A 21,066-nucleotide genomic window follows, 5' to 3' on the forward strand; every position below is an offset into this window, starting at 1 on the left:
AGAGAAAAATATAGTCAAACTGAACTAGGAAAATCTAGTTAAAATAGCATCACCATATTTAATTGCAGTTCTTGTACCTAACATTATTTATTATATTTAGAACCCCAATAAATAGTTACTTAAACTATTTTCAGTTAAATATCAGCTTAATTGCCATCTTGATTAACTTTAAATCAGAAAACAGAAAAAATAATTCAGGATAGCTCGGACCGGAGAATCGAACTCGGATCATTTGGTTACGCACTAAGGGCTCTTCCGGATTTAGCTATCTGAGACGTTGTCCGTAAAAATCTTCCAGTCACGTAATAACTTTTGTTTTAACACGATAACAAAAGCATACTTATTAAAATATAGTCGATATAACTATTTATCAATAGTTACTTAAATTAATGCATAGTTTAAGTAACTACAAAAAAAAATCAGAAAACTATATTTTCATAATTGTGATGTTATGATTCAGTTAACTATGCACTTTTCTCTCAGTGTAACAGATAAGGTACATAATGCTGAGGTGGGGAACTTTTTATCCTCGATCTAACCACACTGCAAGGAACGAATGACGTTATTTCTATTTATTCAAGCTGGGCTCAGTATTCATAAAGCGTTGGGCCATAAGAAATTTTATAGCTTTTTTATTACGTTTTTTCTATTGTTCTTTAAATAAGTATGATTCGAATACTAAACTTGGGACCACCAACTTGGAACCATGGGCTAATACAATACGTGACTTCAAGAATGCCTGAGCAGTGGTATCTATTAATAGAAATCTTTTCGATGATCGAAGAGTACGTTGCAGATAGTAATTCAGATAGTAGGTCTGTTTTTTTCTTTAATACACTCCACTATAAATAGCAGAACATACTTATCGTATGTTTCACTTTAAATGGCAATTCGTTCCTTAATTAGTATGAATACCTCAGTTTATATGAGAGTAGTATCGTGGGTTGGTTAGTAATACTCATAAATAAAAGATAAATAAACTTTATTATTCTCATTATTTTTATATTACAGATAGTGGCTTCGGAAAACGATCATTCCGATTATCATGTCAATTTTTCATATAGAACCGATGGAACACCGAAAACGCAGATGTATTTACATAGGCACTAGACAACATATCGCACTGATTACACTATATTTTCTTCACCGAGTAGTTTCCATGGAAATCGGAGAAACTGTACCACAATTTTCAATTGAACCTGCAACAAAGATAAGATTAATGAATGAAGAATTCTGAATCTGAGATACTTCAGAAGTACAGCTTTACACTCTACAGTGCCGACTCAAGTTATACACTCTACGCCGTAGTATTTCATACTGACTACTCATACTGTCCTACTCTTTCTAACTCTCTAAGAATCTGCGCTTGCGCTTATTTGACCTTTGCTCAGCTTCCACATCCTTGCCCCTTGGAGATAGACTACGCTCACTCACAGTCTTAAACTTAACGGTAACGTGTTCCACATATACTAACATCCGACTGATAGCCTTGAAACAGCCTCCGGTAAATCAAATGAAATGTACCGTTACACAGGACTAAAAAAACTATTAGAGATATAGTTTAGAAGTAAGTTATAGTTTACAATTGACTTACATGTTTCAAGAACAAAGCCTAACTAACGACTTTTTTCGCCAATAAATCTACCGCACACGTCGCAAATGTCTTTTTGCTTACGCGACCTGCAAAATAATTTAAGCATTTTACCATATTTTGACTTTAAGCAACAACGATATATAAATTTAGGACCATTATTGTCAGACACATATTCACTTAAAGATCATTTCACCACCGCGCTTATTTGACTCAACTTTGCAACATGTAACAACTACTTGATGAGGACTGGGTATGGCACGCATACCATCACCGGACCATGAAATACGATTAAGATACTGTCCGCTAAAGATTTCTATTTCGATATCTTCTTTGCTATCAGGAACTACAATATTTTAGACAAAGGTGCCAATCATTTCTCTGAAATAAAAAAAAAATATCAGAGTCAACACGTTTAATTCATTTCGTTATGTCCTTCGCAGATTTCGAGTATTCTTAACTACTCACTTTTTTGACACTTTATTGAATATATAGTAGAACCCACTATCATCCACTCGACAAATTAACCGGGTTGGTATGTCACACATTCTCACAACCGGACTCACTTCATTAAACTGAGCGATTATTTGTTCTGCCAAAGTCAAAAGTAGGCTATTAGCACGGTTAGGCCATTGCTTTGGTACCAATATATAGGTGGCTAATTCACGATGATGAATAGCTACGTATTTGACATCCATTTTGTTAGTTCGTCCTCTGTGGCGATCGAAAATCTTATGCACGGTGAAAAAAGTATTGCTATTATAGCGATCCAGTGGATCGTGAACGAAGTATCGTGATTAGCTCAAAACAGTATTGTCATATTCACCATACGCATACAGTTATGCTCGAAACAGTGAATACTGAATACCACGCTCAACTGTATAGTGAATATCTCAAACCGTTTTCTTACTACATCGAAACGGATCGTGATTATCACTATCCACGACGCGTTCAGCGCTACCACACATAACCAAGTCCTAAACTTACGAGTTTATTTAATTACAATTTTGATGATGAAATAGCGATAATTGCACCAATTTATATTAACAGCGATATGGACAATTGGGTTGTTGATAAATTACTCGAGTGGAATCTTGAAAAACTCGTGTCGTTTTTGAAGGTCTAGTAAAGAAAATAAATCTTCCTATGTTAACTGTATTAATGCTGTGTCCGTGGTTATTGTATATAATTCTACTGCGTTTATAAAGAAAACCAATGAACATTATTATATATTGTATTAAATAAATAACATTTGTGTTTTCATAAAGGTTTTTAGCATAAATAATTTGGTCCCATACTACTTTACGCAAAAATATATGTTATTTTTTTCATAAAGTACATGGAGTTATAAAGAAGTAAAGATTCCATTAAAAAATATTTTTTTTATGATAAATATAATTGCGTATTTTTAATGAATATATCAATAATACAAATTTGTAGGCTAATATTTTTAAAAATAAAAAAAAAAGTCATATAAAATAAATTCCAACTGCTGTCAGTCATTATTTAAACATTTTTAAACCTAACCTAAGTCTTGACTGTCATATAAACTACACAAAAATTTTAAACTAATAAAGCTATACAAGGAATTCGTATTTATGTTTATAACAATAATATACGAAAAACTAAAAAAAAAATTAATCTGCAATAACATATAATTAACAATTAATCAAAAACAACTAATAATCATCTATAAACCATAGCAATATAGACATTCAATATCCGAATCCATGTGGATCGTGATAATCACGATCCACTAGATTGGACATATGCGCATCTAAAGTATAGTCATACGTGGATCGTGATCATCACTATACTGTATCGTAATAATAGCAACACTTTTTTCTCCGTGTGTGCTGTCTTCGCAGATGCTTTCGTTTTATACGATTCCTCGAAGCACTAAAACAAATTTATAACTATGTATTTATAGGTTCAATTTTCTAAAACAATCAAGAAAAGAATTACTTTCAAACATTGACTGATTGATTTACTTATCTAAGACATTAACGACTGGCACACAATGCAAAAATAATCCGTAGGACTTACATCGATTAAACCAATAGATGACTAGTGACTTCGAATGATCGCACAATAACTGCGTGCAAACCGTATTCGAGCGAATCTAGCCTAGACATGGAATGTGTTCATAATTAATAACAGGTTATGACTGCCATAATAGAGCCCATTAAGGATGTACGAAAATTATGGCTACTTTCGGATCATCATATGGCTTACCTTTTCTCCGCTCATAGTTCCAGGTAGTTGGCAGGTGATACGTAACTTATGCTAAGCAATCCCCTCTCATTCAGATTACTGCAATTTTTCCGTGTTTATTATGATCAATTGAAGAAGTAATAATTTTCTAAAACTATGCCCACAGCGCAGCTGCTCTCATTACTTCTGATACACAATCATTTGTGAAACTGGTGGTCAGACTTGGCATGCAATTGTATCCTTAAATATGTAATAGCTGATAAACAAAATAGTATGTTGCCAATTGTGTATTTTGGCAGATAATTTGAACACTAATTCTCGTAACAAATGGGCAATAAGAACATTTGAATGTAAATTGGCCTATAACCAGATTATTAATGAGTCTGATCAATATTTAAGTTGTTTTTTATCTTCCCACTTATCTCACCAATGATTACGTAAATAAACTAACCTGATAAAATGCAGACATTAAGTATACCAACAGTTTATTTACGATACTCGCAAATAAACCATTAACTGTTTTATCAACGAAGGCACTGACCTGGAGTTACGACTTTGCTATTTCGATAATGACCTTGCAACTAATGTTCTGTGCGTTATAATTGCGGTAACTCTTACATAAGCACTTTAATTTTTATTGTTGATTAATTATATTTTCACGCTTTATTTATTAATAAAAAAATATTTCGCAAAAACAAAAATTGTAAAATAATCTAGGACGATCTTACAATGTCTTAATGACTGCTATGATTTGACGTTGTTGTTAAAGCTTACTTTGTTGAATTTCCTCAGGCTACTGGTTGGATTATGGTAATTTCATCATAAATCTCAGGCATCTGTCGCTACGCCAGTAGATTATTTCAATAATTGGAGAAAGTATTATCCTTGTGACCGCTATATACTTTTAAAAATCTCCTTGAATTCCGTGGTCGATCGAGTCAACAGCAAGAACTCTATAAATCTAGTCTCTGGTTAGAAGTAGTAATCTAGAATCTACTTGGATTTTATTCTGATAGGGTCACACAGATTTGCATTTATCCATCCTTTTACACTACTTTAGCGTTATTGGTTGGGATTAACGAATAGACGAAACTATATAAAAAGATTTCAATACGTCTATCTATGTATATAGACGTAATAATAGTCTATCTTCAAACTCAAATATATTTACAAAGTATGATCGACGAAAGCTTAGTATAAATATTTATCAATATAAACTTATAAAAATGTATTACTTGCTATTTTTAAACTCGAAACCGCATCGAATTTTACCAATCGTTTACACCGATAGTAGGGCTGCCTATTAAGCCAGTTACAATTCGCCTGTGTCGACGTTAACACGCCTCAACTACCTTACTGTAAATCAAGTGCCATGGCGCGAAACAATGTCATAATTAACAGAGTTCAAGACGCAGTAACATTTGAAGAAGAGAAAAATCGTTTTTTCTCAATTTGTCGTTCGGGAAATATATTCGAGTTCATGGAGTCCGTACCCTTTCTTAGCTATGTTAGACATTTGGTTCGTGAGTACGACCATCATGGAAGATTATGCACCCACATAGTGGCGAGATTTGACCTTAACAATGCAGTGATGAAAATCGAACTGCTTCTGAATATGGGCGCAGATGTCTCCGCAAGAGAGTCTTTAACTGGAGATTCGTTGCTGCACATCGCTGTTAGCTCAAAAAACTATGAACTAGCTGAGTGGCTGTGCCGAGACTTGAAAGCTAATTTGATCGCTATCAACTATGCTCATATGACTCCGTATCACCTAGCGTACTTTTTCGTGATCAAAGAATGATGGATATTCTTAAATCCAATGGAGCCGTTTGTGACGATCATGTTACTAATGGCGGTTCAGGTGAATTCTAAGTGATGTGATAAGTGTCAGACTGCGAAAGAACTTTTTTGACCGGTAACACGTGTTCTATCATCTTATTATTGGGCAGTCAAGAGTCAATAAATTACTTAACCCTTCATCAGTCGCTTCATTTTTTAAACCTTCTCTAGTCGCGCGGCGAGTGTTCGATCTATTAAATAAGTAGCATTTTCAGTTAAATACTTGTATTTATTCTTAATCGGTTATTACAAGCTATATAATTTACTTAAAAGGAATAGACTCGAATATAAAAAAAACTGATCCTCTGGGAATCGTTTACATAGATACTGATTGTCAATTTTATTATGCTTGATGTCTAATTTATGGTTTTCGATTTTTCAACCTCATTTGTGTCAAGAATTGTGAAGAAAACGTATAAATATATAATAAAGGCGACAATGAGTATTGAACGAGTGACGGAAGGTTAACGAGCCGAGGTCAGTTGTATTACTTAACTCAATCGCGTTGTCCACGAAAATTGACACCCCGCTAGGATAGAATCAACTCGCTAAGCGCGTTATCACGTAGGTTAGGAAATACAATTGTGTCAATTACATGAAGCAATGTCAGTAATATGTTATCAAATTACACCAATTTAACTAAGTAACAAAATTTGAAAAATAGATAGTAATCTAGCTAGTGCTGTAAGTAAAGATCACCTTGTCGCTGTAGACGCGGAGTTTGTATTCATACATATTATCTTTACATGTATTCTGCACCATTTTATGATGGTGATTAGTATTTTTGTTATTCACTGTCTATATCGTATTATTTGAATATTTTTATTTATAAACAATTATTTATATAAATGTTATGGACATAAGCTATATTTTTGGCTATTCATAACGAAATACAATGGTTTTTTGTAAGACTGTGTAGCAAATCTCGGGCTAGAAAACTAGTTCACTAAGCTGTTCTGAAAATAAAACTGAATATTATTTTTTAAGCAAATACTACAAATATTCATGGAATGTGCTTATAAAACTGTCATAAAACCACCGAGAGCACATAAAGTGTAAGAATTTATTGACATTTAATGAAACAGTTCAAATATTCACGAAATATGTTTATACTAGTGTTACAAAACAGACGGATACGCATAAAGATTATGGATCTATTGTCATTGAAATAAAAGAATATTTTTTGAAGACGTTTAAGTATCTTGGCATAGTTCACTGTGTGTTCGTTAAATTACACGAAAAAGAAATGTAATTCAAATATTGTACCCAATGTACTACGTTCTATACTTAAAATATTAATGACACAGCACTTGTTATACCATTAACTAAACATAGCATCATGTGATAGGTATCAAATGTTCTCCGTAAAAATTAATTATCTACAGACTCGATAGAAGTCTGGCGCCAAGCACCGTTCAAACGCCAGCCTACCGAGTACTATACCGTAAGCAGAGCCTGATTTTAGGGTTAGAAAATTCTATATATTTATTATAATAACTATATTAAAAGTTATATTTTTTAATAATAGACTACATCTTAATAAACTGTTAATCATCTACTTTTTACATACTTTTTAATGAATTCTATTTTCAATTAATAAATTCAAGCAGCATAAACTATAGCAACGTAAATTTTTAGTTTTAGAACTTTTTTCGGTGCAAAATCTGACATTCATAGACTATAAAAAATGCTTATGTGCAGTAATTTCATAGGTAGACCGAAAACTCTAGTCTAAAATTAAGTTTTAACAGTTTCTATTTCTACACACTAGAGTGCGACGCGAGAAATTTTATATACACTGTAGTAACTGGATAAGTAAACTTTAGGCGCCAAGTTTTTAAATGCCAGACGTAACTATGGGATTATGTTTCGGTCATTAAGCGCCAGCATACGTCATTGAGTACCCCAAATTTTTTCGGAAGCGATATTTAATTTCATATGCACAAACATATAGAAAACGTTAATGTCTTAAGTTCTAAAAATTTGGGGTATTCAATGACATATGCCAAGTACGTTAAAAAAGATTTTCATTAAATTTAAACTTGCTACTAACTTTTTTTCATGTTTTTACAAAGTTATAAACAGTACTTGGAGTTTTTTTGATTTCATATTTTTTTGTAAAAAACGATTATTTTTTTTTTGAATTCTTATGAACGTAGACTTGGCGCGGTTTTTTTTTACAGTGAAACTGTTTTTGTTCGGATTATTACCTACCAAACTGTGTGATATATGAGATCGAAATTTATGCACAGTTGTACTAGATCAACACAGATGGTCTTTAAATATTTACATTTTGTGATTTAAGGACGTCTATAAATTGTATGCAGTATTTACATTAAATCATTTTGAAAAAATAAGTTTGTTTCATTTCAGTTTTAAAGCACATGAAATACTGAGTCTTCCTACTCGATCTTTCGCTTATGAGCCTTAGGAATTAAGAATAAGCTAACTTGCCCAGAATCTAGCCTCTCCATAGGAGTGGTAATCTAGGATTCGATAGAATTCTGTAGGTAATGAGAACATTACCTACAGAATGCATTATTCTCTTATTATATTCGATTTTTTAATTTTTAGTTTCAATTTTTTTTTAAACAAGTGGATCAGCAAAGAAACTGCATGATTGTTTATTAATTCATGTTTTTATGTGTCAAAAAACTGAATAACTTCTATTTTTGATTTGTAAATCTAATTTTTTTTTATTAATCCTGTTTGTTCAACGAAACTATCTATATAGGTATCATAAACTTTCAACGCCGCGAAACAATAATCTGGTCAGTAAATTACAGAACTAAATAAGAATTGACTATTTACTAGATCCTCTATCGGTAACAATATTTTTGAACCTTCATCACTTAAATCGAGCTTATTAATCTTTAAAATTACATATTTTTACAATGTTTTGTTCCTGATCAATAAACATTGTTGTTGTTAACAATTTGCATTAATTTTAATAATTTATTCCACTCATTAACGACTTAAGCTTGACAAACATTTTGGGTTGTAAGAAATATGTTTTAACTATAAATTATTCTAATAAATACAATGCGTCACAAACACATTAGCATAACATAATTGGAAATAATATAAATAAAAGACGATGACATACACTCACAGTGATGTGTATTCATTCCCATAAATTCTCGTATTGCTGCGAATTAAAATTCTAATTATTCTAATCGTTTTTCTTTCAGCCTGCGACCTACTAAGGAGGGGATCATAGCTGGGTTAGTGTGAATTCATGCGAGGAGTCATGTCCCTACTATAGGGTCGGAAATAAGAATATAAAAGTAAAGGGTTCCACCAGGACCAGTTTAAGGAATGCCTCTATGTAAAGATATCAAGAGTAACTTTATTCAGGATTTTTGTTCAAAATTCCGAAAGCTATTAAAATGTAATATATAATTTTTATTAAAATCCTTTTAATTCATTGTTTAATCGCAAGTTGCTCACGATTCAAATTCAGCTATTTAATAATAAATAACATATAATTTGGATAAAAACTAAAATGCCGTGAATTGGTATAGGATTTTTAACAGTTAAGAATATCTTAGATCGGTTTTGTACTGATGTGCATGAATATTAAAGCGATGAAAACATACATTAAATTCTAGATAAGCTTTGTGAATGAGACTATCTTGCGCTTAGAACAATTGCACGCACACTGTAGTCTTAAACTGTGGGACTTAAACGTTAAAATTTTTCTAAGTTCCTAAATTTTCACATAGCGAACATTACTAGTAGAATCAAAAGAAAATCCATACTAACTTCTATTGACGGCTACCAGTATTAGTTTTCATGTCGAAATTTACAAAAAAATAGAGTTTGAAAACTCAAAAAGAAATTCGACCCGAAAATTTTACAAATAAAATCTTTTTTAGCGTATTTTAAAACTGCATTGCAATAGAATACTGAGATCCAAATAAAAACTCGATTATGTCATCTTACGTAATCGACACAAGCGCGAGTGTTTTAGCATATTATATTTGTCGTTGACCTTGGTAACTTGTGACGTACCCGAGTCTCGAAAGATGATAGTGAAACTCATATTATCAACATACACAGATACGCACGCACGCAACCTTAAAAACCGGTAAAAATTTCAACACTCATAAGTGACATCATTTTTAGCCTGGGACATTATTGGGAAGCTCATCTTGGCAAACCTATATTGTCCCATGCCCGGGCCATAACTGGGCAATCAGCCGTGGCCATTCCAATGATTACCCAGGTTTGGGCCAAGACTGAATAACCTAGCCTTGGCCAAGCCTAGCGTCACCCTAACTTGGGTCAAGTTTGTGTAACCTAACCTCGGCCGTTGGATGGTAACTCTAACATGGGCCAAGACTGGATAACCTAGCCTTGGCCAATCCTACAGTCACCCTAACTTGGGCCAAGTTTGTGTAACCTAACCTCGGCTGTTGAATGGTAACCCTAACATGGGCCAAGACTGAATGACCTAGCCTTGACCGTTGGATGGTAACCCTAACTTGGACCAAGATTGTATAACCTAACCTCGGCCGTTGAATAGTAACCCTAACATGGGCCTCGACTGAATAACCCAGTTTCGGCCAAACCTAGAGACACCTTAACTTGGGTTTTGAAGTCTTTATATTCACGTGACATTGTGATATGGCGACCCAGGCTTGGGCCAGGACTGGGAAACATATCTTTGGCCGACGCAATGATCACCCGAGCGTTAGCCAAGACTGGGAAGCCTAGCCTTGGCTTTCGAATGGAGACCCAGACTTGAGCCAGAATTGAGCAACCTAACTTTGGTCATTTAATAGAAAATCCAAACTTAATTAATCATTAACTAACAGAATTTGGAACAGTAAATATTTATTGCTTAGCGAATATTTGATAGCAAATGTTGAAATTGAAAATTTATTTTTTAAACAAAACAATTGTGTATCATCAAAATTGATATGGTCTTAAAAAAATTAAAATATAATAATTTACAGTTGAATTTTTAATATTAATAATTTTAAAAATTAAAATTCATAATATGATATTAAAAATATACAGAATGATTTACAAAGTCTAAAGTAATATAAGAACTTGACTTTTGCTTTTTTTTAATTACTAAACATTTGTAAAAAATAGATCATTTTCATCAAAACACAATATTAAATAACATAAATTATATAATTAATAAACCGTCACGCTCCGTCATCATATAGATTTAGTTCATATGAATGATGAGATATATCAATTTATCGGTCGTACGGCATAGGGGTTAGTTATCGGTCTGGCAAGCGCGCGGCTCGGGTTCGAATCTCGGTTAGGGCAAATGCGAATTTCACTTTATTTCTCTAATTAGCGAAAGTTAGGTCTAAATTAAGAGTTCAGTCGTCTAAACTTGCGTTAGCTCTACATCAAAATTTAAATAAATCAATGACAATTAAAAATTTCCTTTTTTATCATTTCAACTAAAAACTACTCATTTTATACAAAATAATTTAACCGTTTCGTAGAATTTTACTATTTTATTTCAGAGAATTTAATTTATTCGAAATTGGGTTCTTAACCCTAATTTGGTTTAATATTAAACAATTAGATTCTAAATATATTTTATAATCTACTTCTTTTAGTAAATTCTATAGTGGTAAATAAGCCTGGGCTTGCTTTAGCTTAAAAACTTGGACCAGTCTTGGTTAACAAACTTGGGCCAGTCTTGGTTAACAATCTTGGGCCAGTCTTGGTTATCATGATTGGGCCAGTCTTGGCAACCAAGCTTAGCACCCTGTTATCATTCCAGACTTCTACCAAGGCTGGGCCAAAGCGGGTTTACAAGCATGGGCCAGAGATAGACAGCATTGCGCCAAGCGTGGCCCATATCTGGCCCCATCGTATTTTCCTGTATGGGTCCGTCTCTGCTGTAATCGTCATGTTACGTACAATTTAAGGGCTTGGCTCTACTCAGCAAACGTCAGCAGCCTCCCTACGTCACCTTGACATCTCTACTAAAAATATTTATAGTAGCAAATTGTGAAAAGTATATTTAGCGGGGAGCACTCTCACAACTTCCGCATGGTGAGGCGTGAAAAATATTAGCATCAAATAAACCCGGCGACATATATTAAACATACTGGCCTCGAATTGTTTGCTACGCTCGTTAAAAATAACATTACACTAATATTAATGGCTACCGACATTGACGTTGACCAAGGTCATGTTCGCAGCTCCGCTCGCACCGGTTTTTACCGTGTGCGAACGAGATAGGTAGTTGTTTTATGCTACTATTTTTACATTGTTGATAGTGTACACGTAGTAGTGTTATGCGCGCATGGAGATATTAAATAGCACAATAACAAAATGATTAACTAAGGACGAATTATATGATGTTATAATAGTATATGACGAAGAACAAGTTGAATGACCCACTATTTACGCAGCAATGTTAGAACGGGTGAACGGCCGCGGGGTATATGTAGGTATTGTTTTCAACTTGTTTATTGCGTTGTTATGTGTAAGTAGCACAGTGAAGTTTGGCCTATTGAACTTAGGAATGTCCTAGATTAAGGAAATGAAATGACTAGACTTCAGTAAACATTTATTATGAAAACTAAACCTAGTTACAAATATAATGAGATTTATGAGTATCTTATCTGTGTTACAGCTAGTTTACACACAACATTACGATAGTACTTAAAATTCTATGTTATCACATATGCTACAACAGTAATATTATGATGTATTTTTCCCTGTGATAGCGGTATTGAACCTAATAAGAGACAAAGAGTATAGAACTATATAGTACAGAAATAGTATTGTTCAGGCGACATAACTTGGGAACGTAACTGGCGTCGAATGTCTGTCACAATATTCGGTAGCGACATCCATGCCATACGGTTTATTTGATAGATAGCGAAATCTGACGCACAAATCGTGCCGATTTTACTACTTCCATGGGTGCTATGTACAACAATAGGACTCATAGAAACTTGATGAAGTTTGAGTGCTCGTTTGGCCATTTCACTTAGATGGTTCACTTTCAGAATGAATTGAAAGAACTTAGTCACATCACAAGGAACGTCACTCACAGTCCAGTCACTGTATAAAAAGTGGCAGAGTTGAAGTGAAGGTCCATTTCCATGCTTCAGATGTAACTCAGTTACCACGAAATTATTAATTTTCTTTATTTTCACGGTTTTCATTTGGTACTGCCCAGCTTGAAGAACGCCGTTTTGTTCTTTTGACCAGTACTGGTAACACTGGTTGGCATTGTTTAACGTTGGTCTCGATAGCGATACGATGATATGAATGTGTTCCTTCCACAAGGTCTTGAAAAAGTCTTCTACTGAATTTCCTGTTGGATGTCCAGTGCATAAGAATTTCTTCTCATCTTGAAATCCATCGACGTAGTAGAGATTGTGGCTTTTGTGTTCGTCTCTGTTTTCAAAAAACCCAGATGTGCCGATTTCTTGGTTGCGTGTAATCTGATGATATTCTTGTTGTACGATTTGTTGAAAATTTGGATAGCTTGCACTGATGCACAATTGCACAGCGCCGTTCATTTTAAATTGCTTTTCTTTCGTTACTGTTCACACCGAATATTTACTGCAGCGAGTCAGATCTGATTAGGGCGACAGACGCTAATAAAATAAGGCGAGAGCGTCAAATCTGGTGTTTATATATCAGAGCTGAGCGCTAATGAACTTGGAATACGTTGGTACATAAACACGTGAGCGTATGCAGTGTTAATATCAAGGTCGCGCGTATATCAATCTAGCTATTATCACAGAATAATATTGTGTAAATTTCAGTTTCGGTAAAATTTCATGGATAGAAGCTTCTTATTATTATAACATGTAAATATCCAAGGGTAGAAAACCACATAGACAGTATATTTGCATGATTGCAGTGTTATGATTTGAGATTTCTACATCTATCTCCTCAATTTCATTCTTTATAACAGAGGTATTGAGATTGAGCTGGAGGAAATTCTTCCTAGATTTTAAGTAGTTGATTCTATCACGATACAACTTAATTTATATTCGGGTAGCACCAGTTATTCGAATAATAAGTGACTGCAACAGAAAATAGAACCACTTATTTACTTTTGAAAATTGAACCAGGGCTTTGAATTTAAATAATTTTACTATTTACTTTGAGAAGAAATTAAAAATAGTATACTTACATGTTTTTTCATTTTTATTTTTTTGCCAATAACAAAATTTAGTGACTGAAACCCTAGCCGAGAATGCGTTCTTAAATACAAAACACAATAATTTTCATTTACAAACAATGTACAATATAAACATCTAACTTTTAGCTCCTACTATAATGCATATGAATTATAAACAAATATTGATATAGATTCTATTGACGTAGCTTAAATTTATCGAGGATATTCTAGAACGAATGCCTGATTTTGAAATAATATAAATCTACCGCTGGGAATTGAACCAGTAATAGACGAATCATACTTCATGATATCTTAACAAAAAAAACTCTACTGAACTCCAAGTATTTGACTTGATGATTACAATCACTAATGTAAAGACACGTTTACTATGCAGTTGATGACAAAATACCAATCATTGAGAAAATCAATTGAATCAAATAAATAACAACATTGTTATAACTTGTGAATGTTTAATCAGTTAAGTTAAAAACACGATTCATTTGTCGTAACCTATTTACCTGTTCTACAATTTCATTTTCAATTGTAATGATCCTTTCTCGAATAAGAAGTGAAAATGGTTCTCGTTGAAGCTGAAGTTTGGTCCGTCTCAGTGAAATGGTGTAACCACGGTGCCAAGCTATTTCAAGTCGGACCTGATCAGGTAACTGGTTCGTTTTAAACTGCAACAATCATGTTTGTTGTTGTTTTATGAATGTATACCTTTAGTAGTGGATTTATTTTATGTAAAAACAGTAGTAGAAATGAATTAACGGAAACATTTTCTTATGATATTCAATTTTTTATTGGTTTCCATAAGAAAAATTACTTATTTGTTGTAGTTTATACTCATATTCTGCAATTTGTCTATCAACTACAATAATCTTCTCTCGAGTAGAAAGTGAATTCGGTATTTGTTGAAGGTGATCTTTGTAATGTTTCAACTAGGCGATATGGCTGTAAATCAGATTTATTTGATATTGTATCTGATTAGGTAGCTGATTCGTATCAGGCAGAAACCCAATCTCAAAGTTTTGTTTGAATTCCTCCAAGGGTGTCTTACGCTACGCAATTCATATTTCTAATTTTGACTTGATAAAATTTTGAAAAAAAAAAGTTTGGTTCAAGATATTACGTATTTTAAAAGCTCAATCTGAAAACTCTACATGTAATTACAATCAATGTAAACTAATGTAACCAATTCATTACTAAATAAGATCTCAGTATTTTTTCTTGTACATAGGTTTAAAACCTCTAAGTGCAATAAAAGAAATTAATTATATTATTAATTATTATCTGTTTAAAACGAATTAACAGCTTAACAATAAAATTTATAATAATTTTTTAAGATGCTAACAAAAATTTAACTTCGAATAAAACATGAAATATAAATGTTCGATAATTAGAAACTCACATCGGGATAATTTAATGTATTTTTATTGGACTGAATCCATGACTCCGTGGATTCTCAGTAAAGTCAATTGCAATAAAAACAATGGCAATTATTATTTTTATATTTTAAATGTTTTTTTTTTTTCAAATTTTTTGGTTTTAATTTTAATTTTTTTTTTTTGCTTCACTAAGGTTTTTTTGTTTTTTTGCTTTATGTTGATTTTTTTTTCTTTGAATTCTCGGCGATAGTCAAAACTCGTAAAAATCGTAGTTTTCCCTCGACGTCATTTTCTGGGAAGAAAATCTCTCGATTTTGATGGTTATGGCTTCAGTAAAAAAAAAAATTTTTTTTATATCTTTTTTTTTTTTTGGGGGGGGGGGGGGGGTCGTGCCCCAGAAAAAAAAAATTTTTTTCCGATTTTTTGCAAAATTTCGACTGATTCATTCGAAATAGATGGAAAATAAACGAATTTGATGATTGAAAGCCACAAAAAAGAAAAACCGGCTTAAGGGGGCCGTCGTGCCCCAGGCTCCCCTAACTGTTGTAGGATCACGACTATATCTTCCTAAACTACTTTCTGCTAGTTAAGCAAATGCTTTTAAATATTTTGCGTACTGCAACTGACTCGTTCTATTTTCACATCTAGATTTAAAGCTTCGATTAATTATGATATCTTAGAACGAAGATGTTATTTGTGTATCATCAAAACTAAACCTTGAATTATTATTATAGTTGATGTGAAAATTTGATTTCTAACATTTACATGCTAGCTGATATTAGTGAAAGCGTCAAAATGATTATATTTACACTATAACAATATAATTCAGCATAGTAGTTTCTCGATAAGAGCTGACTATGCAGAATCGAAGCTTTTACTGCAGTGACCCACATTCTACACTTCAGACACTTCAATTTGGAGTTTCACAGTGGAATATTTTTAATTTACGAAGTTCTCAGAAGGCCCGTTTTCTCTTTGTCACGCAGTCGATTATTTATTTCTGCCAAACAATGTAGCACCACACGGTAACAAAACAAGTATTGATCTAGAATAACAACACTTGAATGTCTTTGCTGTCTGATGCCTATCAAGATCTTTGGTAAAGAAATTTTTCCATTTTTTTTCAGTTGATGAAGGACGTAGTCAATCACAGAAAAAACTCCAGTTCTTCCGATTCCCGTGGAACAGTGCACAATGATAGGTCCTATTATTTCACAGTAACTCAACACAATTGTTTGTACAACCTCGCGCATGTGGTTAATTGCTAGCACAAACTTGTAAAATTTTCCTACGTCGTTGAAATTGCCGTCTTCCGTCCAGTCAATGTACACAAAATGGTAGACTTTACGTTGTCGCTCATTGAATTCATGAGTGACACTTAATTCTGTCACAATGTAATTCGAGAATGTCTTCTTTTTCAATGTTCGGATTGTGTACTGTGCAACTTGCAGAGTACCATCTTCTTCTGAAGGCCAATACCTAGTGTCGCTAGTGTCTGACGAGTAAGACGTGTTTACACAGCTCAGTTAGATATTTGATATTTTTGTGTTGAGACATTAGTGATTGAATTGTTTTTATAAAAATTGTTGAAAATTAGTAATTCTTGCAGTTTTGAGCTAATAGTTAAACTCAAGTGTAGAGTTATTAAGTTGTAATTAGCTTGTGAAATACTGCAGTCCATGTGCTGCGGAATTGTGGCATAGAGCTACGAGAGTATAGTTTGCTGAGCTCTGCTTCTGGATTGTAGCATAGAGTTACGGAAGTATAGTGTACTGAGCTCTGTTTCTGGATTGTGCGACCGCTGCGCTGGTGTGTTGTGTTTTGAGACTACTCCGTGGACTGATTTCTTTGTAACATGTCTAAGTCTAAGTGTGCTCTTTGTTATCTTGAGATTACCAGGGAGACGCATATGGTTGCAACTCAGTTAAAATGTGCGCACACTTTTCACTTGGATTGTGTAACTACTAAGTATTCGGCGGATCCCGTTCATGTTCAGGCGATTGTTACTAAGAAATGTCCTTGCTGTTCGTTTGAGAATCGTGTTAATGAGTTGTTGGACAAGATTGACAGTAGATTTGAGTCGCTAGTAGTTATGCAAGAAACTGTCAAAGAAGTTGTTAATGATGTTGCTGATCTTAAAGCTGAGCAGGTGAAGTTGCGAAATGAGTTTACTAAGCATGATGGCAAAAGTACTGCAGCCTCCGAGGCTGCTCAGAAAGATATTGCTAAAATTGATTCACGAGTTAAAGTATTAGAAGAAAAGACTAAAAGTACATCTATGGAGTCAATGTCGGGAGCGCGTAGTGCTGCTATACTACGTGTAGCGTGCTTGAGTGTCGCGAATCAGCTGGTTGTGACAGGAGTTCCTGAAACTGAGGTTACTACTGATCCGCCGAGATTGCAGAAGAAATTTGTTCCAGCGTTGGCTAATGTGTTGGATGTCCCTCTGACTGACGCTGAAATTATTCAAGTACAGCGTATGGGTCGGAGGCCGGGTAATTTGTCTGATGGAACTGGTAATAGGTCACGTGCAATCTTATTAGAGCTTTCATCGGTTGCAAAATGTGCTTTAATGATTAAAAAGAAGAAGGAACTACCAGATCTTTTAGCGTCTTCTATTGATGCCACCCTTCCAGCTAGTATAGTTAGCATTACTAAGAAAATTCCGAGAGAGCTACTGCAACTGCGTGATGTTGTATGTAAAAAGTTTTCAGATGTTGATTGCAAGTTCGTCTGGATTGCAAATGATGCTGTTTTTATTCGCAAAGACCGTTCGTCGAAGGCAATTAAGATATTGTCGTCTACGGATTTAGATTCTATTGTTTTGTAGCATTCATCAGACATTAACATGCATTCATCGGGATCAACACTTGAAGAGGAATCAATTTTAACCAGTATGTCCAAAATATCTACTGTTAATCTGTGCTGTTTCAATGCCTAATCTTTGGTGTTGGCTACTCATACTGATGAATTTAGAAACTTTTTTCATAGAAGTAAATACGATATGATTGCTGTCACGGAGTCATGGTTAAAGGATGTAGTCACTAATGCTCAAATTAGTCTCCATGGCTACTCAGTGTTTCGTGTAGACAGACGAGGACGTGTTGGTGGCGGTGTTGCGCTATTTGTTCGTGATGGCCTGTCAGTTCGTGTGGTAGCCACGTCGGCGTTGCTACCGAGAGATGGTGTTCCAGAATTTATTTTTGCGAAAGTATGGAATGAATTGCAGCCAAAAATGCTAGTTGCTGTAGTTTATAGGCCCCCGAAAGTAGATTTTTTTGATGTTCTTCAGAGCGAGCTTATGAGGCATATTAGGAAATATAAGTTTACGTGTGTTGTTGGCGACTTCAACACAAACTTGTTGGTGCAAACTCATGACTCTGTTGAATTAAGAGAGCTTTTTATCTCTCAAGGTTTACAGATAGTTCCGCTGCAGCCGATTCATCATACGAAGACTTCAGACACGTGGATTGATGTGTGTGCAATAAGTGACTTTTCAAAAGTAAGTGCATGGGGCCAATCTGCGCAGCCGTTCTTATCGGGACATGATCTTATTTATGTTTCATTTGCATACAATATGCTACGTGCTGGCCCAGTAACAGTTACCGGGAGATTTTTGAGAAATGTCAACGCCAGAAAAACAGTAGATTTTGTGGATTCTTACGATTTGGATGCATTTGATACGAGTTCGGACATAGACTCGAAGCTAGATGCTTTCAACGGACTAATAAGTAATGTCTTGGATGAAGTTGCGCCAGAGAAGACGTTTGTGGTGAATCGTCCTCCGATTCCTTGGTATGCAGAACCGAACCAACCAAACTTTTTCAACTACAGCACTGATAACACCCGTCACGTGGGGATAAAATTAGTGGAATGGTGCTCGCGGTACATTCTGATTCACCCTTCTCCTATTACTCATTAGAGACGATTCGAGGATCATCATAACGTTAAAAAGGCGACTTGGCTAATCTGCCTTATTGTCGTTACCATCCGGGAAATTTGGAAAAAAAAAACAATGCAAAATTGAAAAATATATTTATGCGCATATAATTGTTTTTTATTTACTTCAATTATTATTCTCAATGAGCCTTTTTCCTGAAGTACGAAAAATTACTCACTAGCGGCGCTAGTGGTTCGGTAGGGACAAACATTGTCAGAGCTCCATTTAATCACATAGTAAAGTGGACATAAAAAACATGTTTTTGACCGAAGACGACGTTCCTGGAGCAAAATTAAAATTTGCAACTGTAAAAGACAATAATGTTGTCACATTAAAACGTTGGTTTGCGTGCCGTAACTTGAAAGTTACCGGAAAAAAAATGAATTAATTGACAGGTTAGTATACAAACTCTAGTAAAAAACTAGCGGTAAATTCAAACTGTAACAAGAGAAATTGAAAATAATTATAAATTTAAGATTTATTTCAGAGTGAAATATGAATGAAATATAAATGGTAATAAATAAACGTTATTATATGTAATAAATGAATACGATTAAGTAACAGACAGAGGTTATGTGTCATTTTAATTTATATCCAATAACTGCACTAATAGAAGGATTTGTTTCTAGTTAAAAATATTTTTAATATTTAACAAATCATTTATTAGAGACCACTTTTTAATCCTTTATGAATATTTCTTAGTATTTAAAAAGATTTATTAATATTCAATAAATGAACATCAGATTTATTAAATACAAACAAATCATTTTAAATACTAAGAAATATTTGTTTAATACTAAAAGTGGTCTCTAATAAATGATTTGTTAATTATTAACAAATATTTTTGGTGCAAATTAATCCTTCTATGAGTGAATGAGAAAAATTTGCTATTTATTTGTTATTTGTTTAATTAATTTCAAAAATAATTTTGAAAACATGTAATTGATGATTCTAAGTAATTAGTTTATCAGTTATTTAGAACTTTATAATTTCGTAATCTTTTATTGGAATCTAACCTCGTCGATATGAGGTTTTACAAATGGTATAAAAAACAGATTTTCCTCTGGATAGCGATTATCCGACGTACACTTTGCAAAACTACAATGTTTTGTTGGCATAGTGGTTATTAAAAAAATGTTTTTGTGTTTAAATATTATTTTTAAATAATAAAATAATATAGCGTAAATAACACTGTCTTAAATGAAAATATTTTATGTCTGTCCCTACTACGAGTGCTGCCTCTCGTGGCACGTTCGCTGTACTACTCTCAGGAAAAAGGCTCATTTGACGCTGGCGTTTGACGCTGGACGTGTTTTTATTCATTTCAGCTAGGTGGAGTTCTAGTTTGACGCTAAAAGCTAGCGTCAAGCGTCATCATAAGGTTACAACTTTACGAATAGCATACATCTAAAAAAAGCATTGAATCATCGTGCCACTGGTTTCAATTTGAAAAATTGCATCCATGATATTTAAGGGTCGACTGTAGTAAATATATTTTCAAAAAATTTTTTTTTTCTAATTACTTCTTTGAAAAATTCGAAAATTGGGTATTATAAAACTTTTGCTAAAGTTAATCTATGATCTTTTTCTGGAAGTTTATTTTATTTGATTCAAAAATTTATTTGAGCCGTAATTAGAATAATAAAATTTCTTAAAATACATTTACCATAGCCGAGTCTTAAACTGATATATGATAATTTTTTTGATTTTTATCAATTATCAGATGTCTGCTGAATTCAGTGTTTCATATTGCATCCAGCACGAGTTTTTGAATTTAGTTTTTTTTTAACGAGTAACTGATAAAAAAAATACCTTTATAAAAATTTGCAGTTTTTTTTTTAATTTTGAAAAGTGCAAATTTTTTACGTTTTTTTTTTTTTTTTTTTTTTTTTTTTTATAAAAAATTATTTGTCTAAGAAAATTCTAGAAATCCAAGGAATTATTGAAGTGAACATTTTGTGTTTTA

The 21,066-nt window shown here is 33.4% G+C and overlaps 2 protein-coding genes and 1 pseudogene across 2 annotated transcripts; 1 reads left to right on the forward strand and 2 right to left on the reverse strand.

Annotated features, from left to right (window-relative positions):
- The first annotated feature begins 5,049 nt into the window (after positions 1-5,049).
- LOC123263412 lies at positions 5,050-6,493 on the forward strand (annotated as a pseudogene).
- Positions 6,494-12,036: 5,543 nt separating this feature from the next.
- On the reverse strand, positions 12,037-13,774 carry LOC123263403 (tyrosine-protein phosphatase non-receptor type 9-like). Its single transcript, XM_044726150.1, has one exon. It carries the CDS (start codon positions 13,159-13,161, stop codon positions 12,394-12,396), a length of 768 nt encoding a protein of 255 aa, XP_044582085.1. The 5' UTR covers positions 13,162-13,774; the 3' UTR covers positions 12,037-12,393.
- A 1,929-nt stretch (positions 13,775-15,703) lies between these two features.
- Positions 15,704-17,069, reverse strand: LOC123263083 (tyrosine-protein phosphatase non-receptor type 9-like). The gene is made up of 2 exons (XM_044725619.1): positions 16,934-17,069; positions 15,704-16,655 (listed from the first exon to the last, which is right to left on the reverse strand). The coding sequence occupies exons 1-2, from the start codon at positions 17,067-17,069 to the stop codon at positions 16,105-16,107; spliced, it is 687 nt and encodes a 228-aa protein (XP_044581554.1). The 3' UTR covers positions 15,704-16,104.
- Between the last annotated feature and the right edge of the window lie 3,997 nt (positions 17,070-21,066).

The sequence above is a fragment of the Cotesia glomerata genome, linkage group LG4 (assembly GCF_020080835.1).
Source record: "Cotesia glomerata isolate CgM1 linkage group LG4, MPM_Cglom_v2.3, whole genome shotgun sequence".
Lineage (NCBI taxonomy): Eukaryota > Metazoa > Arthropoda > Insecta > Hymenoptera > Braconidae > Cotesia > Cotesia glomerata.

What these genes read in the sequence shown, in the direction of transcription:
- LOC123263403 (XM_044726150.1), bottom strand. Translation starts at nt 13,161, where the DNA reads ATGAACGGCGCTGTGCAATTGTGCATCAGTGCAAGCTATCCAAATTTT.
- LOC123263083 (XM_044725619.1), bottom strand. Translation starts at nt 17,069, where the DNA reads ATGCGTCTCCCTGGTAATCTCAAGATAACAAAGAGCACACTTAGACTT. An exon ending in CAATCCAGAAACAGAGCTCA is followed by an intron (nt 16,656 to 16,933) that starts GTACACTATACT and finishes CTTACTCGTCAG; the next exon opens with ACACTAGCGACACTAGGTAT.